Genomic DNA, 19837 nt, shown 5'->3' with positions numbered 1-19837 from the left:
TCGTGGGGTCTACGCGAGTGATCAAGTTCCAACCACTCTGGCACCTTTCCCGGGAGCGTGTGTGGTAAATACAGACCCCGCCGACCAGGAAGGTGAGCACTGGATCGCGCTGTACCAGGAACAAGCTGGAAAAATGGAAATGTTTGATTCATACGGGAGAACTTTGGAACGCTACTCTCAGCATTTCGCGTCACTGGCGGCTGTCAATGAAATAACTCTACAAAATGAACAGTTTCAGTCTGAATTCAGTACTGTATGTGGACAGTACTGTTTGTTTTTTATTTTACGACGCTGTGGTGGTGAATCATACACAAATATTGTGCATTTGTTTACGGATAGCCGACTAAGCAACGATAAAATGGTGTGTCAGTATGTCAATTCTTTTTTCGACATAAATACAAACATGATTGATGGGGCTCTGCTTTGGCAAATATGCAAGCGTTTATTGAAATAAAAATATGAAAACAAGTAGTGCCGGTTTATATTGCTAACCAATTTAACACGTCAACAATTATCCGCTGCAATAGTGCGCCCAACATTTCCACGAATACGATTCTCATGCAACATTAAATAAGACTCCACATCCATTTCCAGAGCTTGCTCAATTCCCAGCTTTTCTAACCCAAACAAGATACCATGCACAATGCGCAGTTCCAATAGACGTTCTTTAGCTCCGTTCCATTCAGCATCCGATGGGCGGTAATTTTCGGTGTAATTCTTCGGTCCAGTCCCGTCGTCCATCAGTTTTACCAGTGGAACCAAGGCATCAGCTATGTTTTCATCCAGTTCAGTGTACGCTAAACCTTCCAAAATCGGATCCTCAGTGCCACTTTCCTTCTGAATCTTGGCAATGTCTTTAATCAACTGCAGATCCTTCAGCAGTTCCTTCAGTCCGTCATAACAGCGCTCACCGAACGAAATACCGTAACGGGTCGGGACCATGTCGCCAGCTTTCACATTGAATCGACGAATCGTAGCCACGTTTGCGTTGCTGAAACGACTCCAACCAAAATACATACTTCCATCTAGTAAGTACAATGGTGTCAACCTCCCTGTTTCTGCTGAACTGGCGCGGGCAGTCTCGTCCATGTCGGATTTTCCAGTCAGCATAAGAGCCGCCAAACGGAGAAATCCTTTCTTGGAGAGCACAATGTTTTTCCCCCAAGTCGCTTTCCAGGAGTTATCAGGCTGTTCTTTCCATTCCCCGAAAACAACGCGAATCGTACTTTTCTTTGCGTCCGTATTCGTACCAACATACACGAACTTGTCGTTGCCCAGTCGATAAACCGGCTTGCCGTTCTGTGTAAAAGCAAAGCGTGGATGCGTTGGCGTACCTTCTATTAGTGCGCCACCTTTAGCTTTCTTTGCTTCCGGGTTGGTATCGTCTTCGGCTCCTGGGCGTTTTCGCTTTGTAAATCCTCCTTGCGGTCGTTTTTGTGCCAACAAGTCAAGAAACTCCATGGTTTATACAATATCTAGATAAAACAAAATTCAACAAAACTAAACTCTGCACGGTCTTAGTGTGAGCGGTACCGTTTATATACAATTCATTTACGACCGCAACTTATGACACACCGTTTACTTCCACGGTTACAGTAATCCCACTCGATTACAACGATCTAAACGTGCAGTACACCACAGCTTAGTCCACAATTGTGATCGTACACGATTACAGTCACTTTTGTAAGGTTATAATCCTGTTCGGTGATAATCACCGTATTCGGTTACAGCACTATAATGGTGTACGATTACAGTAATTCTGGTCGGTTACACAATCGTAACTCTGCACGATTACAATCATCTTGCACGGTTGCAACCAGTTCAGTTCGATTCTATATAAATTACAATACTCGAAAGGTCACCGTTTAGAAATTCTTTTTTTTTTGCAACATTTTCTCTATATTTGAGAAAAAAATGGCAGTGCCCTGCATTCTTGACGCAGATTGGTTTGTCATCAACGGTAAAAAGTATATTAAACAACTGGCATTTTACTGTCCGGAAAAATCGGAACAGAATTTATATACCTTTACGTTACCGCGTTGTGCCAGCCAATACAAATTCGACCTCACACGACAAGCTCGCCATTCACACGGTCTGTTGTGGTATACCGAAGGAGATTACCGTTGCAACCAAGTGAGTTGCGCCGTTGAAGACATATTTAAAAGAATTGGACGTCCTAGCAGAATACGATTCCTTGCAAAAGGGCAAGAAAAGTGCCGGTTGCTGGAACAATTTGTACCGGAAGTAAAAAACCTGGAAACCTTTGGCTGTCCACCGTTTCATAAGTTGACATCACTACCCGTTTCTACACTCCGTAAAGCCGTACGTTTCGCGTTGTGGTATCATTGCGATGCCCAGAATCACCAATGTAGTTGCCGTTGCGGATTTAAACACTACCCTGGACCTTCGGAAAATTGAGAAGCTTTTACCAATGGCTCAATATATTCCTGAGACATTCTCGGGTTTGCTGGTACGCCGCCTGTTACCATTCAAAGCACACTGCCAGTTATATCGAAACGGTAAAATAACTGTTAATGGAGCGCGGACCGAAACGGAAGCCCAAGAATTGGTAACTTATTTTGCAAATCTTCTTTCGGATATAGGAATTTTTTATACCGTTACCGATTACCGAATTGTGAATGTCATTGGGAACCATGCTTTCTCACAGCGCGTGCACATTGAAAAATTCAGTGCTTTTTTCAGTTTAGAATATACGCCTGAGTTGTTTAGTGGTTTAGCGATTAAATTGAGCACTGGTCGAGCGGTGTTATTTTCCTCTGGTAAATGCAATTTTCTCGGTTTAAAAACAACGGAGCAATTGTGCGCAGCCGTTCAACAAATTCAGATAATGCTTGATGAATTTAATAAATCACTGGTTTAAACCAACTTGTAACCAAATGGTACTGTATTAAACTGTTCATCAATAACACGACGTTTATCATAAGTTACTTGAAATCGTTTCACTGCACTTGCGTTACGAATGCTCAAACTCGATTTGACCCTTTGAAGAATATCAGGATACTGTACATCGACTACGTTGCGGTTTTCCAGCATGTCCAGCATCGTTGTATAGTTGATCTGCTCGCTAGTGCGTCCGTTTATGGTGAAACCTTTAACTTTGACAACGCTGGCCCCATCGTTGGTAACGTAGGCATAGGTTTTGGCTCCCAGACTGACAAACTGTGTTATGTATTGTCCTGGCTTCAATTCGTTTGTTAAATCACCGAGAAAAATTCCGGTAGGAGGATCAACAGCTCCCGGACGAGTCACAAAAAATATTGAGTCTGCAAAAAAAAACAACCGTAAAAAAAAAAAGCAAACTAGCATGAAAAACCTTTGTAACCAACCGGTATCAAAATACAGCAGTCGACCTTCAACCATCTCCATAAACTTCAGTAAATGTAGTCGCGCCCAGCAGGTAGTAAATCTGAAATATTTATCTGAGCCACGATATATGGTTATTATTCATCAACGTAGAGCACTTACGCTGCAAGAATGACGTTCGTATTAGGATTACGGTCGACAAATCCGGGTTCGGTTGTGTACGTAATTTGAACAATTTCTTCCGTGAATAAATCCCAAGAATTCACGTGGTGCTTTCCCGACAATAGCATACTGTAAAACTTTTCAGGTTCACTGATATACATGGTGTTCAATTTGTTGTCCTGCATTCCCAGGCGGCCCCAAAAACTGCAAAAAAAAAAAAGTAGAATCTATAATTATTAAAAAAATATCAATAAAGGTTTTTTACCTGTTCAAACACAGCTTGGCTAGTGCCCTTAAACCTGGATTCGAATTTATTTTTTCATAGTCCAAATCAACGTTTTCGTGTTCTTTAAAATCCGCAATGTACTTTTGTTTCTGCGCTTCCGTCTGAATTTCTGCGGGCCATCCACTGGACTCCGTTTTGATTTTAAGGAACTGATTAATATAACCTTCGAACAGTCGGTCTTCATGCTTGTCAAAGTGCCAGACTTCAAAGATTTTGACTACGCCATATCCACAGTCAAGCGCTTTCAAAATTTCCGGCGTGCACCAGGTACCAGTAATGGCACGTTCACAATCCGCATGTTCGCATTTGGTGTTAAGATGTTTCTCCATGCACGTTCGGCACAAAGGGAATGTCAGTTTGCCGCCACAGCGGTAAGGTAAAACCGGATAGGCCAGATTCCCAGGTGGAAGCATTTCACACACCACCACTCCAAAGTAGTTTCGAATATCGAGGAAATTCTTAGTTATGATAATGGGATGACCAACAGGATACCGCTTGTTTTTGTTGACGAACGGGTACTCGCTGTTGACATCGTAATAACGGATTTGTTCGTCACCGTCTACTTTGTGGAGAAGTTTAACCGCATTCGTTCGACCACCATAGAAAGCGTTGCGCGGGTCCAATCGGTCCATGAACTGCAGGCGGGAGACAAAAGCTTTCATTTCAGGATTTGATTTCAGTTCTTCATCAAACTCATGCTCCCAAATGCAAGTCAGATTGTATCCTTGTCCTCGAATGTACTCCTCGCGATCGAGCGTCTCTTTATGAATTTCGGACATTGGTATGTCACGGAAAGGGTGCAGGGTTGTTGGGGCGACGCATTTTGGGCAGCCATGAAACCTGCAGCCGTAAAATTCATAAACCATGTGAATATCATCTCTGTAACCGTCGACATGGTATGGTCCAATGTTGTGCTCGGAACCGTTGATGACCGATTGGATCTCACAATTTCCGTCCTCTTCCATCCAGGACAGCCATTTCTTGGCCTTTACTGACTGGTGGCGATTTCTTGCGTTTAAACCGTGTGGTAACAGTCCAATCTGTTCTGGTTTCAGCATGAATGTGCGCCAGTACTTGTTGCACAAACCGGCAATTGTTAAGGACGAGACGAAGGGGCACAGCCCTTTGCTTATTCCTTGAAACAGTTTTCTAAACTGCTGGCAACATAACCGTAAAACAGTAACGTCCATCTTGCAGTACTGTACGAATTCTTGACGGAAATCAAAAATGTTGTTCTTCTCCATTTTTTCTTTTTCATACCATTCTCGGAATGAGTCTTTGGACTTGGTATTCATTCCTTGATAACCGTACTCATCCATCGACGGAAAGGGAACAACTTGATCCCAGTTTTCTTTGCGGTTGAAGCGATGTGGGAAAGTCCCTTTGCTGATGTCTGGTAACCCAAAAGTTGCCGGCCATTTTGCGAGGCTCTGAGGATTGTAATTAATGCTGTCCCGGAAACGTATATTCAGCAAAGGTACATCCAGCTGTAGAATTTTGCCACCATTGAGAATGACTTTTGGAACCACTCCATTTTTTAGTAGCCAGTTGAGTATGAAATAGCCATCGAACGACTGGAAAGAAAAATGTGACAATTAAAACGCGAAATTTGAGTACATGCTATTTTACTAACTTTAAAATTATGGGCAATGATGAAGTGATCTCTGTGCTCTTCGTTGAACAAGAAGGTACATAATGCATCAGTCACATCCCCGCCCAAAGGTGCGTCTTCCGCCGGAAACACCCATTCGTTACCGTCATCATCCTGTACCACCTGCAACAACACCGGACGATCTCAAGCCTATAGTAATTTTAAAAAAACAAATAATTTACCGCCAAATTAGGAACTAAATCGTTGTTCTCTCCGACATAAGTCTCGAAGTCGAAGTATAAAAAGCTGGCGTTTTCGTTCAGCTCCAGTTCTTCCGCATTGACTTGATGTGGTCTCATAAAGCAGTGATGTGAGTCGGGTAGAGCATGCACTTTACACGTCTTGCAGAAAATCTCACCACACTGATGAGTGTTACCGTTTTTCCTTCGCTTCATTGAGACAATCCGTAAACAATCTTTACAGATTTGGATCAAGCTGCAAATGCTCCTTCGTTTTGGCCGCCCTTTCATTGGTCCAATCTTATGGTGAGCGTAGCAGTCCGGTCCGAAAAAGGCACGGTTGCAGTCGTTGCAGTGCACCATAGAACATGGATCAGACGGACAAGATGACCTCAAACAGCACTTGCACATATTGGAACAGCGATGATCAGCGCGTTCCGAATAACCCTTATTACACGCGTAGCACCAATACTTTTTTCTAAAAAAGGCTGCTAAAGATTTTAACACGTCAAAGTGATGATCGTGATGCAGCAAAATGATTTGCTTGGGTTGAACTTTTCCGCTGAACACTATGAGGTTTGCATGATCCACACTGACCACGATGATCTGATACTGAGGAAGAATTTCTTGGAATTTATGAAGGTGCCGAAGGTTAAATTCCTGTTCTTTAAATCCCGCTCGGGTGATGAGAAACTGGGCTTCCTTGGTCTGCAATCTTTTACCACGTATAAGCTTCCGGTACAAGCTTTTGTTTCCGTCGGCATGCGCTTTTCCAACAACAAGGGCACGGGCCAGGCAGATTTTATCCGTATTTTTAATAACAACCACTGATTTCATTTTTTCCAACCTTCGGCGTAGAAGCTGCGGCACGTCTCGGTTGCAGCTACCTTTTGGAATGTTGGTGTATTGCAATGAAATTTCGAAGGAATCGTCGATAACAAATTCTTCGTACGAATTCAGTACGCGCGCAACCTCTGCCATCCATCGTGCTACCGTTAGCTGCGACCGTGCAATAGGTGGCGTCCATATTGGTCGATTCAGAGATCCAGAATCAAGTCGCATTCTTACCATTTCATCTGGTCCCACGTCTTCCAAAAGAGTGTCTAATATATGCTCCAAAATAAGCGTTATTACAACTGGTACTTCCGAAAACGGCACTTTTTCTAATTCAGAAACTTTTACAGAAAAGCATTTGAAATGCAGTCGGTATTTATGGGAGAATTTTTCACCGGTACACTCGATGCGTGTGAAATCTTCAATGTTATACGGTAGACTGTTATCAGCCATGGTGGTGTAAATTTATTCGTCTAAACTTTTTCCGTTACTTCATGCGGTAGTTATTATATAGCGGGTGTTGTAACCGACTTCGATGACAGCTGTGATCGAGCTCGGTAATGTTTTGTTAACTTTTAAATTAATTGTAACTGACGTCGGTGATAATTGTTGTAAATGAGGTTGATGATGCCGCTTTAATTGTAATCCGTGTCGGTAATAACTGCAATTTTTCTGCGATATTATTTATTATAAGTGCGGGTCGTAATACTATAAATAAATTTTTACATAATTCTTGTTTTTAAAATGGTGCGATAAGCGGTAATGTTTTAACGGAACTCGTGTGCTTGAGGCAGCTAAATCTATGATGGTTAAAAATCGCTTTTTTATTCAGATTTCCATATAGTTAAGCCGACACCGATGCCAAAAAAATATAAGTAAAGTCACACTGTTATCAATGGTGGATATTCAACGCCATCGGGCACAAGAATCTGCAACAGGTCTCGTTGTTCAGCTAGCGATTTAACAGCAGCTTCGTTAATATTCATGCAATTAACATAAGTATTTGTTGTAGTAATTCGAGTCAATGTAACATACACCGTGTGACCTTTAATGCTACGCACCGAACCATTGGCAAATTTTCGGTACCAAATTAACAAAGTGCGACTAATTCGACGGTATGGCACTGTTGGTACTGCAAGCCTTTTGCATTCATTAGCAGCGTTACCGCTGTCCTGATCCCATCCTCCGTCCAAGATGTACTTTAAAACCGTCTGAAACTCATCGCGTGTCACTTCCAAGCTGCCCGGTTTTGTCAAGAACACGAGCACAACATGTGTAAACCACCCATTCCACTCTTTGTCGCTGCTAAAATACATCAGCAGATTTTCGGCCCTAATATCCCATGGAATAGACCGAAGAGCGGCAGGCAAATTCTTATGGGTCGTGGTTTTTCGATTTGTTCGCACCCACACCGCCGGCAACGGATGCAACAGCGATAAGGCAACCGCCTCTGATACCCAGTCGCTGCTTCCGGAAGCTAGTGGGACCGCAGCCCGCCCTTCATCCACAAGGGTTACGGTGGCCGGTTCGTTGAAGTTATAGCATACCGCGGTTTGGTCTGGAAACATTTTCTCAGTTAGGCACTATTTAAAGGCGAACTAACTGAAATACGTACTGTCGGTACATGGATTCTGTGCATCCGTCCACTTCATACCCTGTGGAGCAATTGGCACACCTTGTAGCCCTTTTTTTAAAAAAAAAAAATGAAAATTAAAAACGGCTCTTTTATTTTTTTATTAGAACAAATTAGGCAGCATCGTACCCGTGTCAACGGTGTTGCATGCTTGCATTTGAGGAAAATCGAACGCAGTTCCTGTAATATCGTTTGGTGAACATTAAACAGATTTCAGGTCTATAGCTTCTAACCTTGACCGTATTGCATCAAATCTTCTTGGGAATCAGCCTGCATGATTTCGGGATACTCCAAGTAAATTGGGTACCGATCTGTAAGCAAGAATGTCACCAATGAAATATTCTAAAAACGTAAATATTATTTAATTGTTTATTTAACTTTTTTTTTTTGCTTACCTTCCAAAGAAGCGTAATTTGCAGCTAGTTGATTGGAATCTAAAACCATGTAAAATTCGAATGATTTTCACTTTTGTTTGTCCGTGTGATCGATACCTTGTGTGACTTGAGCTGTTGGGACGGTTTGTTCTGATGTACTTTCCAAAACGCGAGCTGAGCCTACTGCAGGAGCTTGAGGGACATTGAGCTCGGTCATCACCTCATCCAACCAGCCGTAGTCGATTGTGTAGGACGATGTTCCAGGCTGAGACGTAGACTGTCCACCTGCAGCATTATTGGAAACCGTCTGTTGACCGTTTATCTCACGAAGCCATTCATCAATCCATGCAAATTCATCCGTCGCTGCAGCAGGAGGAAGCGGACAATTACCACTGGCGGACTGCAGCTGCGGACTAATCACGTCATAGAAAGGCGTCAGCATTTCGTCGTACGTGTAATCCATAGTTATACAGGTTTAAAAAATTATGAAAGTCACAAGTAATCCCTAGAGCCCTTTTAAAGGAGAACCCACTGCTTGGTTTTTACTTGGTGTAATCGTTTTCGATTACACACAGCGCAAAAGGTCACGAGAATTTCCGTACTACTTTCATAGCAACAGTTGTACAATCACCGAGCTCGGTGACGATGACCGAGGTCAGTGATAAGGGCCTACGGATACTAAAATTGATTACACGCTTTTTTTAGTACAATGTTTTGTTTGTTAGCATTTAAGCAATTACTGTTTAAGATGTTTCTTCTTATTTCCTTTCCGATTTTGGTTTTGCACAGTGCAGGTGTTCTGGCTATGGACCGCCGACCAAGCCAGTTCTGTGGCCGTGGTAGCACCGGCAATCGTAGGACGGCGACCACTACCGTCAATCTTCCGTCTCCTTATTACGTGCGCTCTCCGTCGGTAGCACCGCATCGCCCAACTATGAATCTGTTCCCTCCAATCTTTCCTGGCACTCATTATCATGCTCAGTCTGCCGTATCTGCATTACGCTTCCGTTTACCCGAATTTGCTAACTCTATACCACGGGTATCTACGCCTATTGTGGCTACTACTATGTCGCAACCACCCCCTGGGCTGGCTGCGTTAGTTGCCGCTGCGATGGAAGAATATTCCCCTGTTTCTCACCCTAATCCAGCTTCCCCAACCTCTTACGTGTCACGCCTTTTTCAGGACACTCCAGAATCCCCCGCCCCTGATGAAGACAACAACGTGACCCTGTATTACCACTCTACTCAACCGCAAAATCACTACGGTACAACAACAGTGGGTTCGCGCCATGGTGACATGGAAGGCCAATTGCTGGTAATTCTACAACAAATGGAACGCGTTCTTAACGGTCCAATAGAGGTTGCATCCGCTGGCTTCAGTGAATTACGTGGTAAGTGGTACATCACAACAAGGTTTTTCAATTTTTTCGAAAACATTCTTACGCTATTGTGATGTAAAGAAAACGGACGCTTGATACACACATGATTAATGCGCGATTTCATTTTTCCTGGTAGCAATTAATCGCGCTTCATTTACTGCATTATGTGTTGTTGCTCGTAGATCTTATCACCGAATATTCATATTACCATCACAGGATGGCTACGTATCATCGAAGCATGCCATACAATAACAGGACGTTCTATTCACTGTTTGTAAATAACCTTACCCGTCTGCAGTGATCCACCAAAAATACCATGCGGTTTCAGTATTTGATATGTTCACATTTTACTGCACACGTTGTATTATCTGTACAGTATGTATGTGTTGTATACCGAATAAGTACTGTAGCAGTACGTTAGGGTTTTTTTCTTCATGCTGGGTTCTGTCACAATATAATTCAAGAAAGGTCACTGTTTTTACGCTGAGAACTGGTGGCGTTGCTACGTAACATGAAAAGCTGAAGACCGTATTAAGACGACATTTCAATACCGAGTTACAAACTTTAGTCTTTACAACAAATCTTAAGAATATCAGCCATTCTTTCCATAAAAAATCTTGAATTTGTTTTGCGTTTTCTCATCAGCACAATGCCGCGCAAGTTCGCATGTTTCACAAACGGTTATTTTGGTAATCAGAAGTGCTTAGAAGTTTTTAATAACAAAGAGGATGCCTGTCATCATTTGTTCGCAAAAAATCCAACAACGTGCTGTACTAATATCGCTGCCGCAGTTAAAACAGCGATTGAAGATTGCAGCCCCACGCCCGCCGAATTTAAAGCAAATGAAAGCGATTGCATTATGTTGGTCGAAAACTTTAAACCCGTTTTACCTCTGTACTCAGACCACGTTAATGACCTATTGCGTTGTATCGTCCGCGGCACGGGGTTTCAGAAGCGGGCGGTGATTTTCGACCTGCATGGGATGCAATTTCTGGGCTCATACAAGGATATGCGGAACCTTGGTGAGATCATTGGTGAACCACACTTGTCGAACTCTGCTGCGTTTCAACAAATCATAGCTGCCGATCTTGTGGTGATTCCTTTTTGCCACACCTACAAAGGATCGGATAAGCACATGACTTTGGCTGTCGTTACTGGTGGTTGTAAGTTAAAAACACCTAAAGGTCATTAATGTAACATCCTATAAATTAACCGCTTACATATGTATTAATATTGAGCACGGCTTCAAGCGTTACTCGTGACCTTTTAATGTTCGCTGTATTTACGAATGCTCAATTTGTCAACATGCTTGTACATACGTGTTAAGGAAAGTACGTGGCCATCTGTGCTCTGTTTACGCACTCACAGCTTGTTTTGTCCGTGTTTAGCTGTCTACCACTTCGATTCTAGTGGAGAAGAGTTTAAAGAGCCGTGGCTCCAGTTCGTTGACTGCCTGGAGGCTTTACCTGGGAACAACTGTTTTCGTGGGGCATTGCAGGACTGGCGTAATCCAGTACAGATGTTCCACGAGAACATCCAGACAAAGGTACCGTAGTTTTCATGGTTTTGGTAAAGTTAAACTATGAAATTCTCACTCGTACTATTAACAGATAATTTTATAGTACACGCACGTGGAATGCTAACGTTTTAATTTTTGGTGATATCACACTGACCTTTACATTAACTCCGGATTTGTAGGTTGTAACGCTGGAATTAGCTTGTGGTGTCATCGTTATATACCTAGCGTCGGCGGTGGTGAAAGCATTTTGTCTGTGGAAATTACGCGGATCCGATTGCGTAGACAGTGCAGTGAGGCAGTTCCATAATTTGTGGAAGCGCATGCAGCTTGCAGAACAAGACCACGATGACGAAGAAAAGCCGAAATCCCTTCATGAAGAACTGGTAGCTGGTGCGGGTTTGGGTGTTTTCCGTAATGAGTGGAGCGTGGCGCGTTATAAAGGTACATCATGATTTCATATGTTTACTGTACTGCTCCTTTGCACTTGTCCAGACTCTTGTACGGTATTATCTTAATCCACTGCAGGCAAGTGCGAGCTAAACTGATCATGTTCAGTCAGCTGCCTGTATTTCGTACGTGGTTGCTGCAGCTTTCTTTTTTTTTAAGATTGGGCGAAAAAGTTGGTATGGCCAGCAAAACGCCCACTGCGCATCCTGGACGTGGTATATTTTGCCGGAAAATGGTTCTACAAACTAGAACACTACGCCAATGAACCCGACTACGAGTACTGGGCGCCTGAGGATTGCGTGCCACCCCGTTTGTTTACACAGTTGCTTAAATTTCGATAAATTAAGTTTTGTTTTTGATTTGTGGTTTTGCGTTTTTTAACTGATTTTCCGGGCTACAGAGTCGAAGTTTTTTTGCGAAGAATATTCAGTTAATCTAGCTACTGACCTCATTAGTCATACACCATAGACGAACTACATAAAACAAAATCATTTATTAAAAAAAAAACATGGCTCAAACATTACCGCTTCCATTCGGGAGCCCTTTCCCTTCGTACGTCGTACGGCTTCCTTTCAGGAGACGTATCTTCCAGCACTGTATACTGTTTCCATTCGCCGCCATTATTTGCCAATAACCCTTGCTGCATACTACTCGTAAGAGAGCAATATTATAACAAATGTTATAATTAAACTTAAAAATACGATTAAAACATATCAAAATTGTCGTCCAGGGACAAGGAATGCAGTACTGGTTGACTTGTGCGGAGAAAATACGTGCAGTTCACGTAGGAATTAATGCGTTCAAGAACTAATTAGTACTATACTACGGCTTTCCTAGCTACAGCCGGAAACACGCCGCGACGAGGGCGACACGGTGCATCAGCGGGACATGCCGCAACAGCGCTGCTCTACTAGCTCCCTAAGCACGTGTCTACTGGTACCGCTTAACCGTGCGGAGGCAGGATAAGTAAGAATCCACTTCCGGTTTGTGTGTGTGTCATTGTTGGCGAATGATTGCTGCCACGCGGAAATATTCTGCTCACTTGTCAGCCAAACGGTCTGCGTGCACACTTGCAGTCATTTATGGTTAGTAATTGATTTTCCCAATTATCGTTGGCATAGTTTGTGTCAGAACTTAATAACATTCTACCATGCATGCAGTCAGTGGTATCAAGGATGTACCTGCATTTTCAGCCCGGATCCGTGCACTGCGCGTCTGCATAGCAGGTTTCGGTTCCCGTCAAAGTACGATGTAGGAACATGCCATGTGGGCGGATTATTGATTTTCTCTGGGGATAAACACATTCGGAATGCACACTGCTTTCATACAGTAGATATTTGTGTCTATGTTGCCGTAGGCCTAATCCTTTTTCGCGTCGCTCCACGTTCAGTGTCATTACGACTGACAATTAATAAAGTACGGGGACCGTTCAGTATATTTTTGCGAGGTGAGGTCATCTCATGGGGATTATCCTTGTAAGCGTCCTTATCAAGGAACAGGAGCTAGCTTTATGTCGACGACCCTACGTGGAAAGCCTTTTAAACCATTATATTTGTCAGACTATTATTATTATGCAAGTGAACGATTCGTACGTTTTCTGGTAGGGCTAACCGCGCAATGTCCGACATGTTTAAATAGTAAGTTGGACACAGGTCTGAAGTATGTCGCACGTATAACCGCGAGTAGCATCAGCCGCTCGCCTTGAAGCTGCTCTGGTACCATCACCTCCCTAAAGTCCCTGGGAGACAAGTAAATGTCGACGAGCACTAGGAGCTGAATTGCGGTCATAATCATGATTTTCCATCCGTACCGGTATGATGCGGAGTTTTGGGCTCCACCTGATTTGCCCATACAAGAGCCGATTGCCGGAAGGTCTTCCTCCTTAGCCAGCACTTTGAGGTCCATGTCCATCACTCCCTCTCCCGTGCGGGAACAACCACTAATTGTACAGGAGCCTACAAAAGATTTCAAGCACACATACTATTCTTTGACACTGAACTTCTCACTGGCGAATCTTGTAGTCGGCGTATTAGCAGCGTGCTTGTCCATTATTTCTAAAGGTACGTAAGCGTATACGCCGTTTAACGCTTGTTCCTTGTACAACTGGCGCTTCTGTCCAGTGAGCACTCGAGCACAATGATTTTAAGTTGCAAAATATTTGTTAAACTCAGGATAACGTTAGGCATTACCGAATGGTTTGAGACAGTTTTCCGTTTCCTCTACATATGTAGTATTGCGTGCACCTCAAATGCTTTTTCACTTTTACGCTTAGATTTACCAGGCGACTTTACAACGGGACACATCCTCGATACCTGGACGGCTCTCCTGAATATCTGTGGAGTGCTGTACAGTATGATCTGGAAGAAAGCGTTAACAAGGAAAACCCTTCGCGTATGGGATCCTAATTCCCCGTCCATCCAAGAAACAGCGGGTTTGAAGTCCTTTACAACTTTCGGGTGTGGCTTGCTTCTAAGCGTCATCCTGGCGCTGGGTGCCATTATCCAAGGCGTACAAGATGGTGGCAAGGAAAGGGCGGCTGTGCTAATCATGATAGGAGATCTGAATCTCGCGGTGGCAGCGACCTGCTTGCTGCTGATCAGGGTAGCTCGAAAACGGGGCCGAGTTCCGCACACTTTTACGGAATGGTGCGTAGGGACGGACATCAGTCTCGGAAATACGAAGGTCAATAAAGTTCATATTTGGATCGTATTGTCCTGTGCCATTCAGCTGTTGTTTATTCTGCTGCCATTGCCGTTCATCATTTCTAATTATATCGAAGGTATAGAAACCGTACTAACACATCTATTTATGAACTTTTTTTAGATATATGAACGAAGGGCGTTGCCGTTTGTTAAACATACTGAATAAAGTTACTATAAATTATGTATTTCCATACTGTTTGTATGCAGTACGTAAAGCTAATAAAATTCACGCAACTTCACCAGCATATTGAAAATCCTTGTTCCAAGCGATAAAAGTTATTCAGGCTAAACAGTGACAATCATTTTGCAGTTATCCGGGAAACTGGGAGAACTGTTTATTTCGGGATGCTTGCACGGGTATTTAAAGTTTTGACCTGCATTTTGGGCTTGCTCGGTTTATTTCACGGAGAAGAACCTGCCACCCAGGCATCGTCCTCGCGTCAGTCTTCCCGGCTTACCAACTCAAAGCGGGAGGAGAAATTCATTGGAATGTACCTGGGCGGCACGATGGCAAACGTACTGTTCAGTGTGTGTGCCATCGTTGAAGCAGCTGTAGACATACCGCCTGGGTCCCCGAAAAACAAATGGATTGTTGTCGACGAAGGATTCTTCCTGGCCTTGCAGGCGCTGCTGGCCATACCCGGTCTTGTGTTGTGGTTATGTACTGAATCAGCGATAGAAACCGAAGCCACAATTCCGCTGAGTACGCCGCCACCCGTGGAAACCGCAACCGACACCGACACTGCTCCTGTCGAGGCAGTGGACAATTGTTTGCCACCCACCGCAAGGGGACCCGATGAAGCGCTGACGTATCAGTGGTCTCATCCGCCGGCTTACGAAGACACATTACAACGGGAATCGGAGCTTCCTCCTTCGTATGCGGAAGTTATAGAGACAACCGTAGCCCGATTCCAGCCCGGTTTCATAGTTTTGCCTTTTTCGGAATTAACATTTCAGACCAGAATCGTTTAAAACTGTGCTGTGTGCGTTGTTTAGCTCCTAAGGATAAAGTTAGCAGATCTGTTTGCTAAAAAACTCGCAGAAACGTCGCTTTGACCATCGTTGAAGTAATTAGTTTTTAAGTACGAGTAGTATTGTGTACGGTTTATTGTACCATGCAGGATAAATTTGTTCATAGGCGTCATTTGAACGTTTTCGGTGAATCCACCCATAAAACTATTGTAGTACTACCCCACAAAAACAAGTATCACGTTGCTACCGAAAATTACTTGGTTTATGGTACCAAATTCACATAATAATAACCACCTCTGACTTCAATGAAGTCACTTCGTTAGATGCATACTTCTATAATTACGTATAGTCAATTATTAAGTACGTACTAATGTGGGCTAGGCAGCTGTGGGGGCATGCACCGTACTCATTATATCGCGTGTGCCCATAGCCAAAAATCAATACTTGCTCATATTCACCATATCATAATGGCTCGGCGTCAGGTTTAGATTATTGACGCATTTTGTACGATTCTTTGAACGCGTAGCGTAAATCGCATGCCCCTTGTAACACTTAACTCTAACGGTGGGTGAATTTTCCGTCACTGCACTGCGAGATTCGCACGGACCAATAATGTGATGTACTCTGTAACTCTACTTTATTCATCAACGATCACAACAGGCAGTATGTGGTTCCTTGCATTTTGACAGGTTAGATTAAAGTGGAAACTCGGACGACTGCTCTTTCTTCTGGTTTATTCTGAGTACCAGATTGTATGAGCCGATCGAAGGTGTAAGCTTGTATCCTTCGTGTACTGCGACATAACACGCAAATACGCAGCATTATTCAGCTCTACTCTTTGCTTGGGTTTCTACTAGCCCCCTGCATTAACAATGGTCTTATCCCTAGACCAAATCAGCGACAAGATCGTGCCATGGCATTCGATGTACTATGCTTTAGTATGTTATTTCTCCATGCTGCAATTGCTTCTGGCGGCAATGTCAATTCCAGTTTGGGTACCGATGTTTTTCCCGGAAGGTTCGTACTTGCACAGTAGCTTTCCGTGCTTTCCGTGGGCACATTTGGTTTTTTTTAAAAATTTGATTTGCCTTGTGAAATCCGAAAAACATCATTTATATTTTTGACATTACAGTACGTCACAAGATTCAAGAAAAATTATTTTTAGATCGTCTCAGTGTGACAAACAGGCAGTCACTGTCTGTATGTAAGCGTCGCCAGAAAACCTGCTCTTGTATCCAAGCTATTATATGCTGACCAAACGACAATTTAGTGATAATTTTAATGTACAGTAAGTCTTTTAAATTCAATAAAAACATTCCGCTCTGCAAGACAGCAGTTGAAAATCAGTGAAGACTGAAGTTACTAAGCCATAATAATATTATCAGTGCATGAGCCTTAACCCTGACGATACAGCCTTTAAAGGCTGTATCGTCAGGCCGGATTAAATTTAATCCAGCCAAGCTATTAGTGCAGTTTAGGCGTCATGGAACACGGAAGTTGACTGTTCTTTTTTTGCAGCCGACACAGTGCACAGCCATCTGGCAGTGGGATACGTCTTCTACATGTGGATCGTCCTGTATAATTTTGCTGGGATTGTCACCGGCTGCTGTTACAATGGAAAGCACACCGAAGACCTGGAGCAGACTGGCCGTCACAGGGCACCGGGGTTTGGGCTGGCTCAGGCCTATTTAGTTTGCATGGTCACCAGCGTGCTGTTGGCACTGGGGACCATTCTGCAAATCGCTCTGCAAAGCGGACTGACACCTATGCTGGACTTGGCGGCCGTGGCGTATGCCTTTCTCATTCTGAACGTCGTACTGATTGTGTTCACCGTCATTTCACTGAAGAAGGGCCGCCTGCCGGCCGCCGTTGTTTGCTGTTTGCAACGCTATGATGAGGAAGAGAGTGTGTGTACGGAGTGTATGAAGGATTATTACGATTGGACGGTGATCCAGGCGTGTATTAAGCTGCCGTGGGGATTATTTACACTGCCGTGGATGATCCTGGGTAGTATTAACGGTAAGTACGAGTGCAAGAACTTAAAGACTACTCTTCTAAATAAATAATCAGAGATTAAATACAGTAGAAACGCAATGATACACACTCCCTTCCGACAAACCCAGGGGCTCCCTGGCATCCCCATGAGGGCTGGAGTAGGGGCCTGCATTTAAGTTACTTTATATAAGCAACATTATAAGAATCGCGAAGCAGAAAATTTCCGCGTGTACCTAGCGGCTAGCGTCCACTATTTTTCTGAAATAACGCATGGAATAAGATTTTCCTGGGGTTTTGGCTACAGCTCTCGCTTTAATAACGATAGGAAAGGAACGAGCATTATATGTTGTCCCGGAACGGGTGAAATATTCATAATCGGAAACTATTTATCACCAGCTATTGACAGAAAAGGGAATAAGACGGATGTAGTGTATTAGACCACGTGTATTACAAGAAGATACCAGTATGTACTGTACACAGGTCCGTACCGATTCTCGCAAAATGAACCGGTTATTAGTGTTGATACTTTTCTAGACCGGGCTACCACTGGCGAAACCATCGTTTTTGGGACGATTACCGCGGCATGGATGGTCCTCTACAACGTAATCGGACTTCTCGGATTGGCAGCAACGACTCAGCCATCTCCGCCGTCTCCAACGCCAACACGCATCTTCGGTACCATGCGCGGATTTAATTTCTTCGCGATCTATACAGTTTTGATGTTGTGGAGTGCAGGAATGGCTGCGTCTGCCGTCCTCGAAGGGCGCAACCTAGATGCCGAAAAAACGGACTTGATATCAGCAGATACGAAAGAAAAACTGATGGGTCTCATGAACCTCCTTGTAGAGCTTGTGTTTGCCATGATATCGTACTGTATGGGCGCGTATGAGCCACTGAAGCGTACCAAAAAAGCATCCCGTGATGATATCGTGGAGACTGTTCCTCAACACGCTGAACCATGCACTCCGGATATAAATTCAACCGATGCGCCAGCTACCGTGGCACTGCGTACTCCGAATGCAAATGCCATCGATGTACCACCTGCATATCATGAAGTTGTGTCGCGAAATGAACCGGATGTCCCTCCGTCCTACGCACAAGTGACAAATATTTCCAATGATGACCACCATAGCGGCAGGATCGTTTCCCGGTGTCCGTTTTCCAGCTGGCACGAAGAGCGAGACTCTATCATTTAAAAGAAGCGTTCTGGAAAATATAATGTCGTCCCATCCGGCTGTTTAAACTAACCGATTATTTTTCTGCAAAAATTATGTTTTTTTATCCTTTTAACCGCTCGGCACTTTTATCCCAAAGCAGCATACTCTGTAACTTTTTATTGTACAATTTTTTACACATGAACTGTAGAACTAGAAAAAGTGGAACTACCGTAGAAAACATTTTTTAAACGAATATTGCCCAAATAAGTAATTCTTGGTTCGATTCAGTTCTTGCGGCTTATGCGCATGGAATGTCTATTTCGCTGCAGGCTGTTTATTGATTTTTTATTGCAGTTTTCTACCGCTATCTGACTGGCCAATTCCCTGTTTTTCTTTCTACTCGTAATTCGTAGAGGCCTTCAAGGGCCACCTATGTCAGGTGAATGGGCGGCAAGCCATCAAGTGCACAGGCCTGAATTGCTTAACTCTGGAACCGATCTCCTTCAACATTTTTTTTGTTTCTGTATGTTAGGCACAAACTCACTCTTTATAAAGTACAGAGTACTTAATAATTTTTTAACAGGTTGAACAATTGTTTAGCTATTTACGTCGTAAAAAACCGGTGACCAAAGTTGACACGAAGCACTTAAGCCATGCCACGCGAGCCATTGTCATAGCCGAGTAATACAAAAAATAATTCTGTATCTGCTGTACCGCCAAAGCGCCAACGGATACATACCGGATATTGTAATCCCACGTTGGTTGTAAATTTTGTAATGTCCTTGGTGGCAAAATCAGCTTCCCAGATCTCCCATATCACCATTTTGGCCAACAGCTTATCGTTTTAGAAATAGTGGCGGGGGACACCGGAGAATGTCCGGAGGCTACACTTTTGCCTGAGATGATGTTCACAAGTGCACACTACATTGTGTTCCGCCAGGTTTAAATTCCCATGCTGTTTGTGTACGTAAACCACAGCAGCTTTATGGGCTACTTGTACTGTGATGAAAACTATTCAACTACTCTACGTACTCTAGATATGCAGTATGCACTGGCTAATCTGATCCACAGTCCACACCTCATACTATTTCTTTTAACAAAAAACCGCGCTTTTGAAAGAAATAGGCAACGTTTTATTGGTATCGTTGGAGTATATTATAGTATTGTTTTATTAGTATCGTTGCGCTATCAACGGTACAGAAATCACTCGCATATGCAGTCTG

At 43.4% G+C, this 19837-nt stretch overlaps 5 protein-coding genes across 9 annotated transcripts; 3 read left to right on the top strand and 2 right to left on the bottom strand.

The window, feature by feature from the left end:
* Nucleotides 1-366: 366 nt before the first annotated feature.
* Nucleotides 367-6898, bottom strand: LOC129591156 (uncharacterized). Of its 3 annotated transcripts, XM_055486692.1 has the most exons (8): nt 6555-6803; nt 5606-6489; nt 5406-5546; nt 3752-5346; nt 3487-3690; nt 3348-3427; nt 3028-3284; nt 367-1475 (listed from the first exon to the last, which is right to left on the bottom strand). In XM_055486692.1, exons 2-8 carry the CDS (start codon nt 6437-6439, stop codon nt 1341-1343), a joined length of 3246 nt encoding a protein of 1081 aa, XP_055342667.1. In that variant the 5' UTR covers nt 6440-6489; nt 6555-6803; the 3' UTR covers nt 367-1340. The 3 variants fall into 3 exon arrangements, with proteins under 3 accessions (XP_055342667.1, XP_055342666.1, XP_055342668.1); XM_055486691.1 differs by having other exon boundaries at nt 5606-6898; XM_055486693.1 differs by lacking the exon at nt 5606-6489 and having other exon boundaries at nt 6671-6898.
* Nucleotides 6899-7259: 361 nt separating this feature from the next.
* Nucleotides 7260-8998, bottom strand: LOC129591058 (uncharacterized). 3 transcript variants are annotated; one of them, XM_055486578.1, is made up of 6 exons: nt 8561-8998; nt 8465-8503; nt 8303-8380; nt 8199-8249; nt 8052-8120; nt 7260-7994 (listed from the first exon to the last, which is right to left on the bottom strand). In XM_055486578.1, the coding sequence occupies exons 1-6, from the start codon at nt 8904-8906 to the stop codon at nt 7318-7320; spliced, it is 1260 nt and encodes a 419-aa protein (XP_055342553.1). In that variant the 5' UTR covers nt 8907-8998; the 3' UTR covers nt 7260-7317. The 3 variants fall into 3 exon arrangements, with proteins under 3 accessions (XP_055342553.1, XP_055342555.1, XP_055342554.1); XM_055486580.1 differs by having other exon boundaries at nt 8052-8091; XM_055486579.1 differs by lacking the exon at nt 8465-8503.
* Nucleotides 8787-12444, top strand: LOC129591059 (uncharacterized). The gene is made up of 7 exons (XM_055486581.1): nt 8787-8891; nt 9627-9834; nt 10005-10096; nt 10775-11006; nt 11211-11368; nt 11521-11782; nt 11948-12444. The coding sequence occupies exons 2-7, from the start codon at nt 9741-9743 to the stop codon at nt 12127-12129; spliced, it is 1020 nt and encodes a 339-aa protein (XP_055342556.1). The 5' UTR covers nt 8787-8891; nt 9627-9740; the 3' UTR covers nt 12130-12444.
* Nucleotides 12445-12999: 555 nt separating this feature from the next.
* LOC129591083 (uncharacterized) lies at nt 13000-15462 on the top strand. Its single transcript, XM_055486602.1, has 3 exons — nt 13000-13848; nt 14061-14567; nt 14801-15462. The coding sequence occupies exons 1-3, from the start codon at nt 13581-13583 to the stop codon at nt 15460-15462; spliced, it is 1437 nt and encodes a 478-aa protein (XP_055342577.1). The 5' UTR covers nt 13000-13580.
* Nucleotides 15463-16135: 673 nt separating this feature from the next.
* Nucleotides 16136-18903, top strand: LOC129591140 (uncharacterized). Its single transcript, XM_055486676.1, has 3 exons — nt 16136-16479; nt 16981-17481; nt 17992-18903. Exons 1-3 carry the CDS (start codon nt 16335-16337, stop codon nt 18651-18653), a joined length of 1308 nt encoding a protein of 435 aa, XP_055342651.1. The 5' UTR covers nt 16136-16334; the 3' UTR covers nt 18654-18903.
* Nucleotides 18904-19837: the final 934 nt, after the last annotated feature.

This window comes from Paramacrobiotus metropolitanus, unplaced genomic scaffold (genome assembly GCF_019649055.1).
Source record: "Paramacrobiotus metropolitanus isolate TYO unplaced genomic scaffold, Prichtersi_v1.0 Parri_scaffold0000044, whole genome shotgun sequence".
Taxonomy (NCBI): domain Eukaryota; kingdom Metazoa; phylum Tardigrada; class Eutardigrada; order Parachela; family Macrobiotidae; genus Paramacrobiotus; species Paramacrobiotus metropolitanus.
Note: the sequence above shows the minus strand (reverse complement) of the source record. Positions and strands in the feature narration are given on the sequence as shown.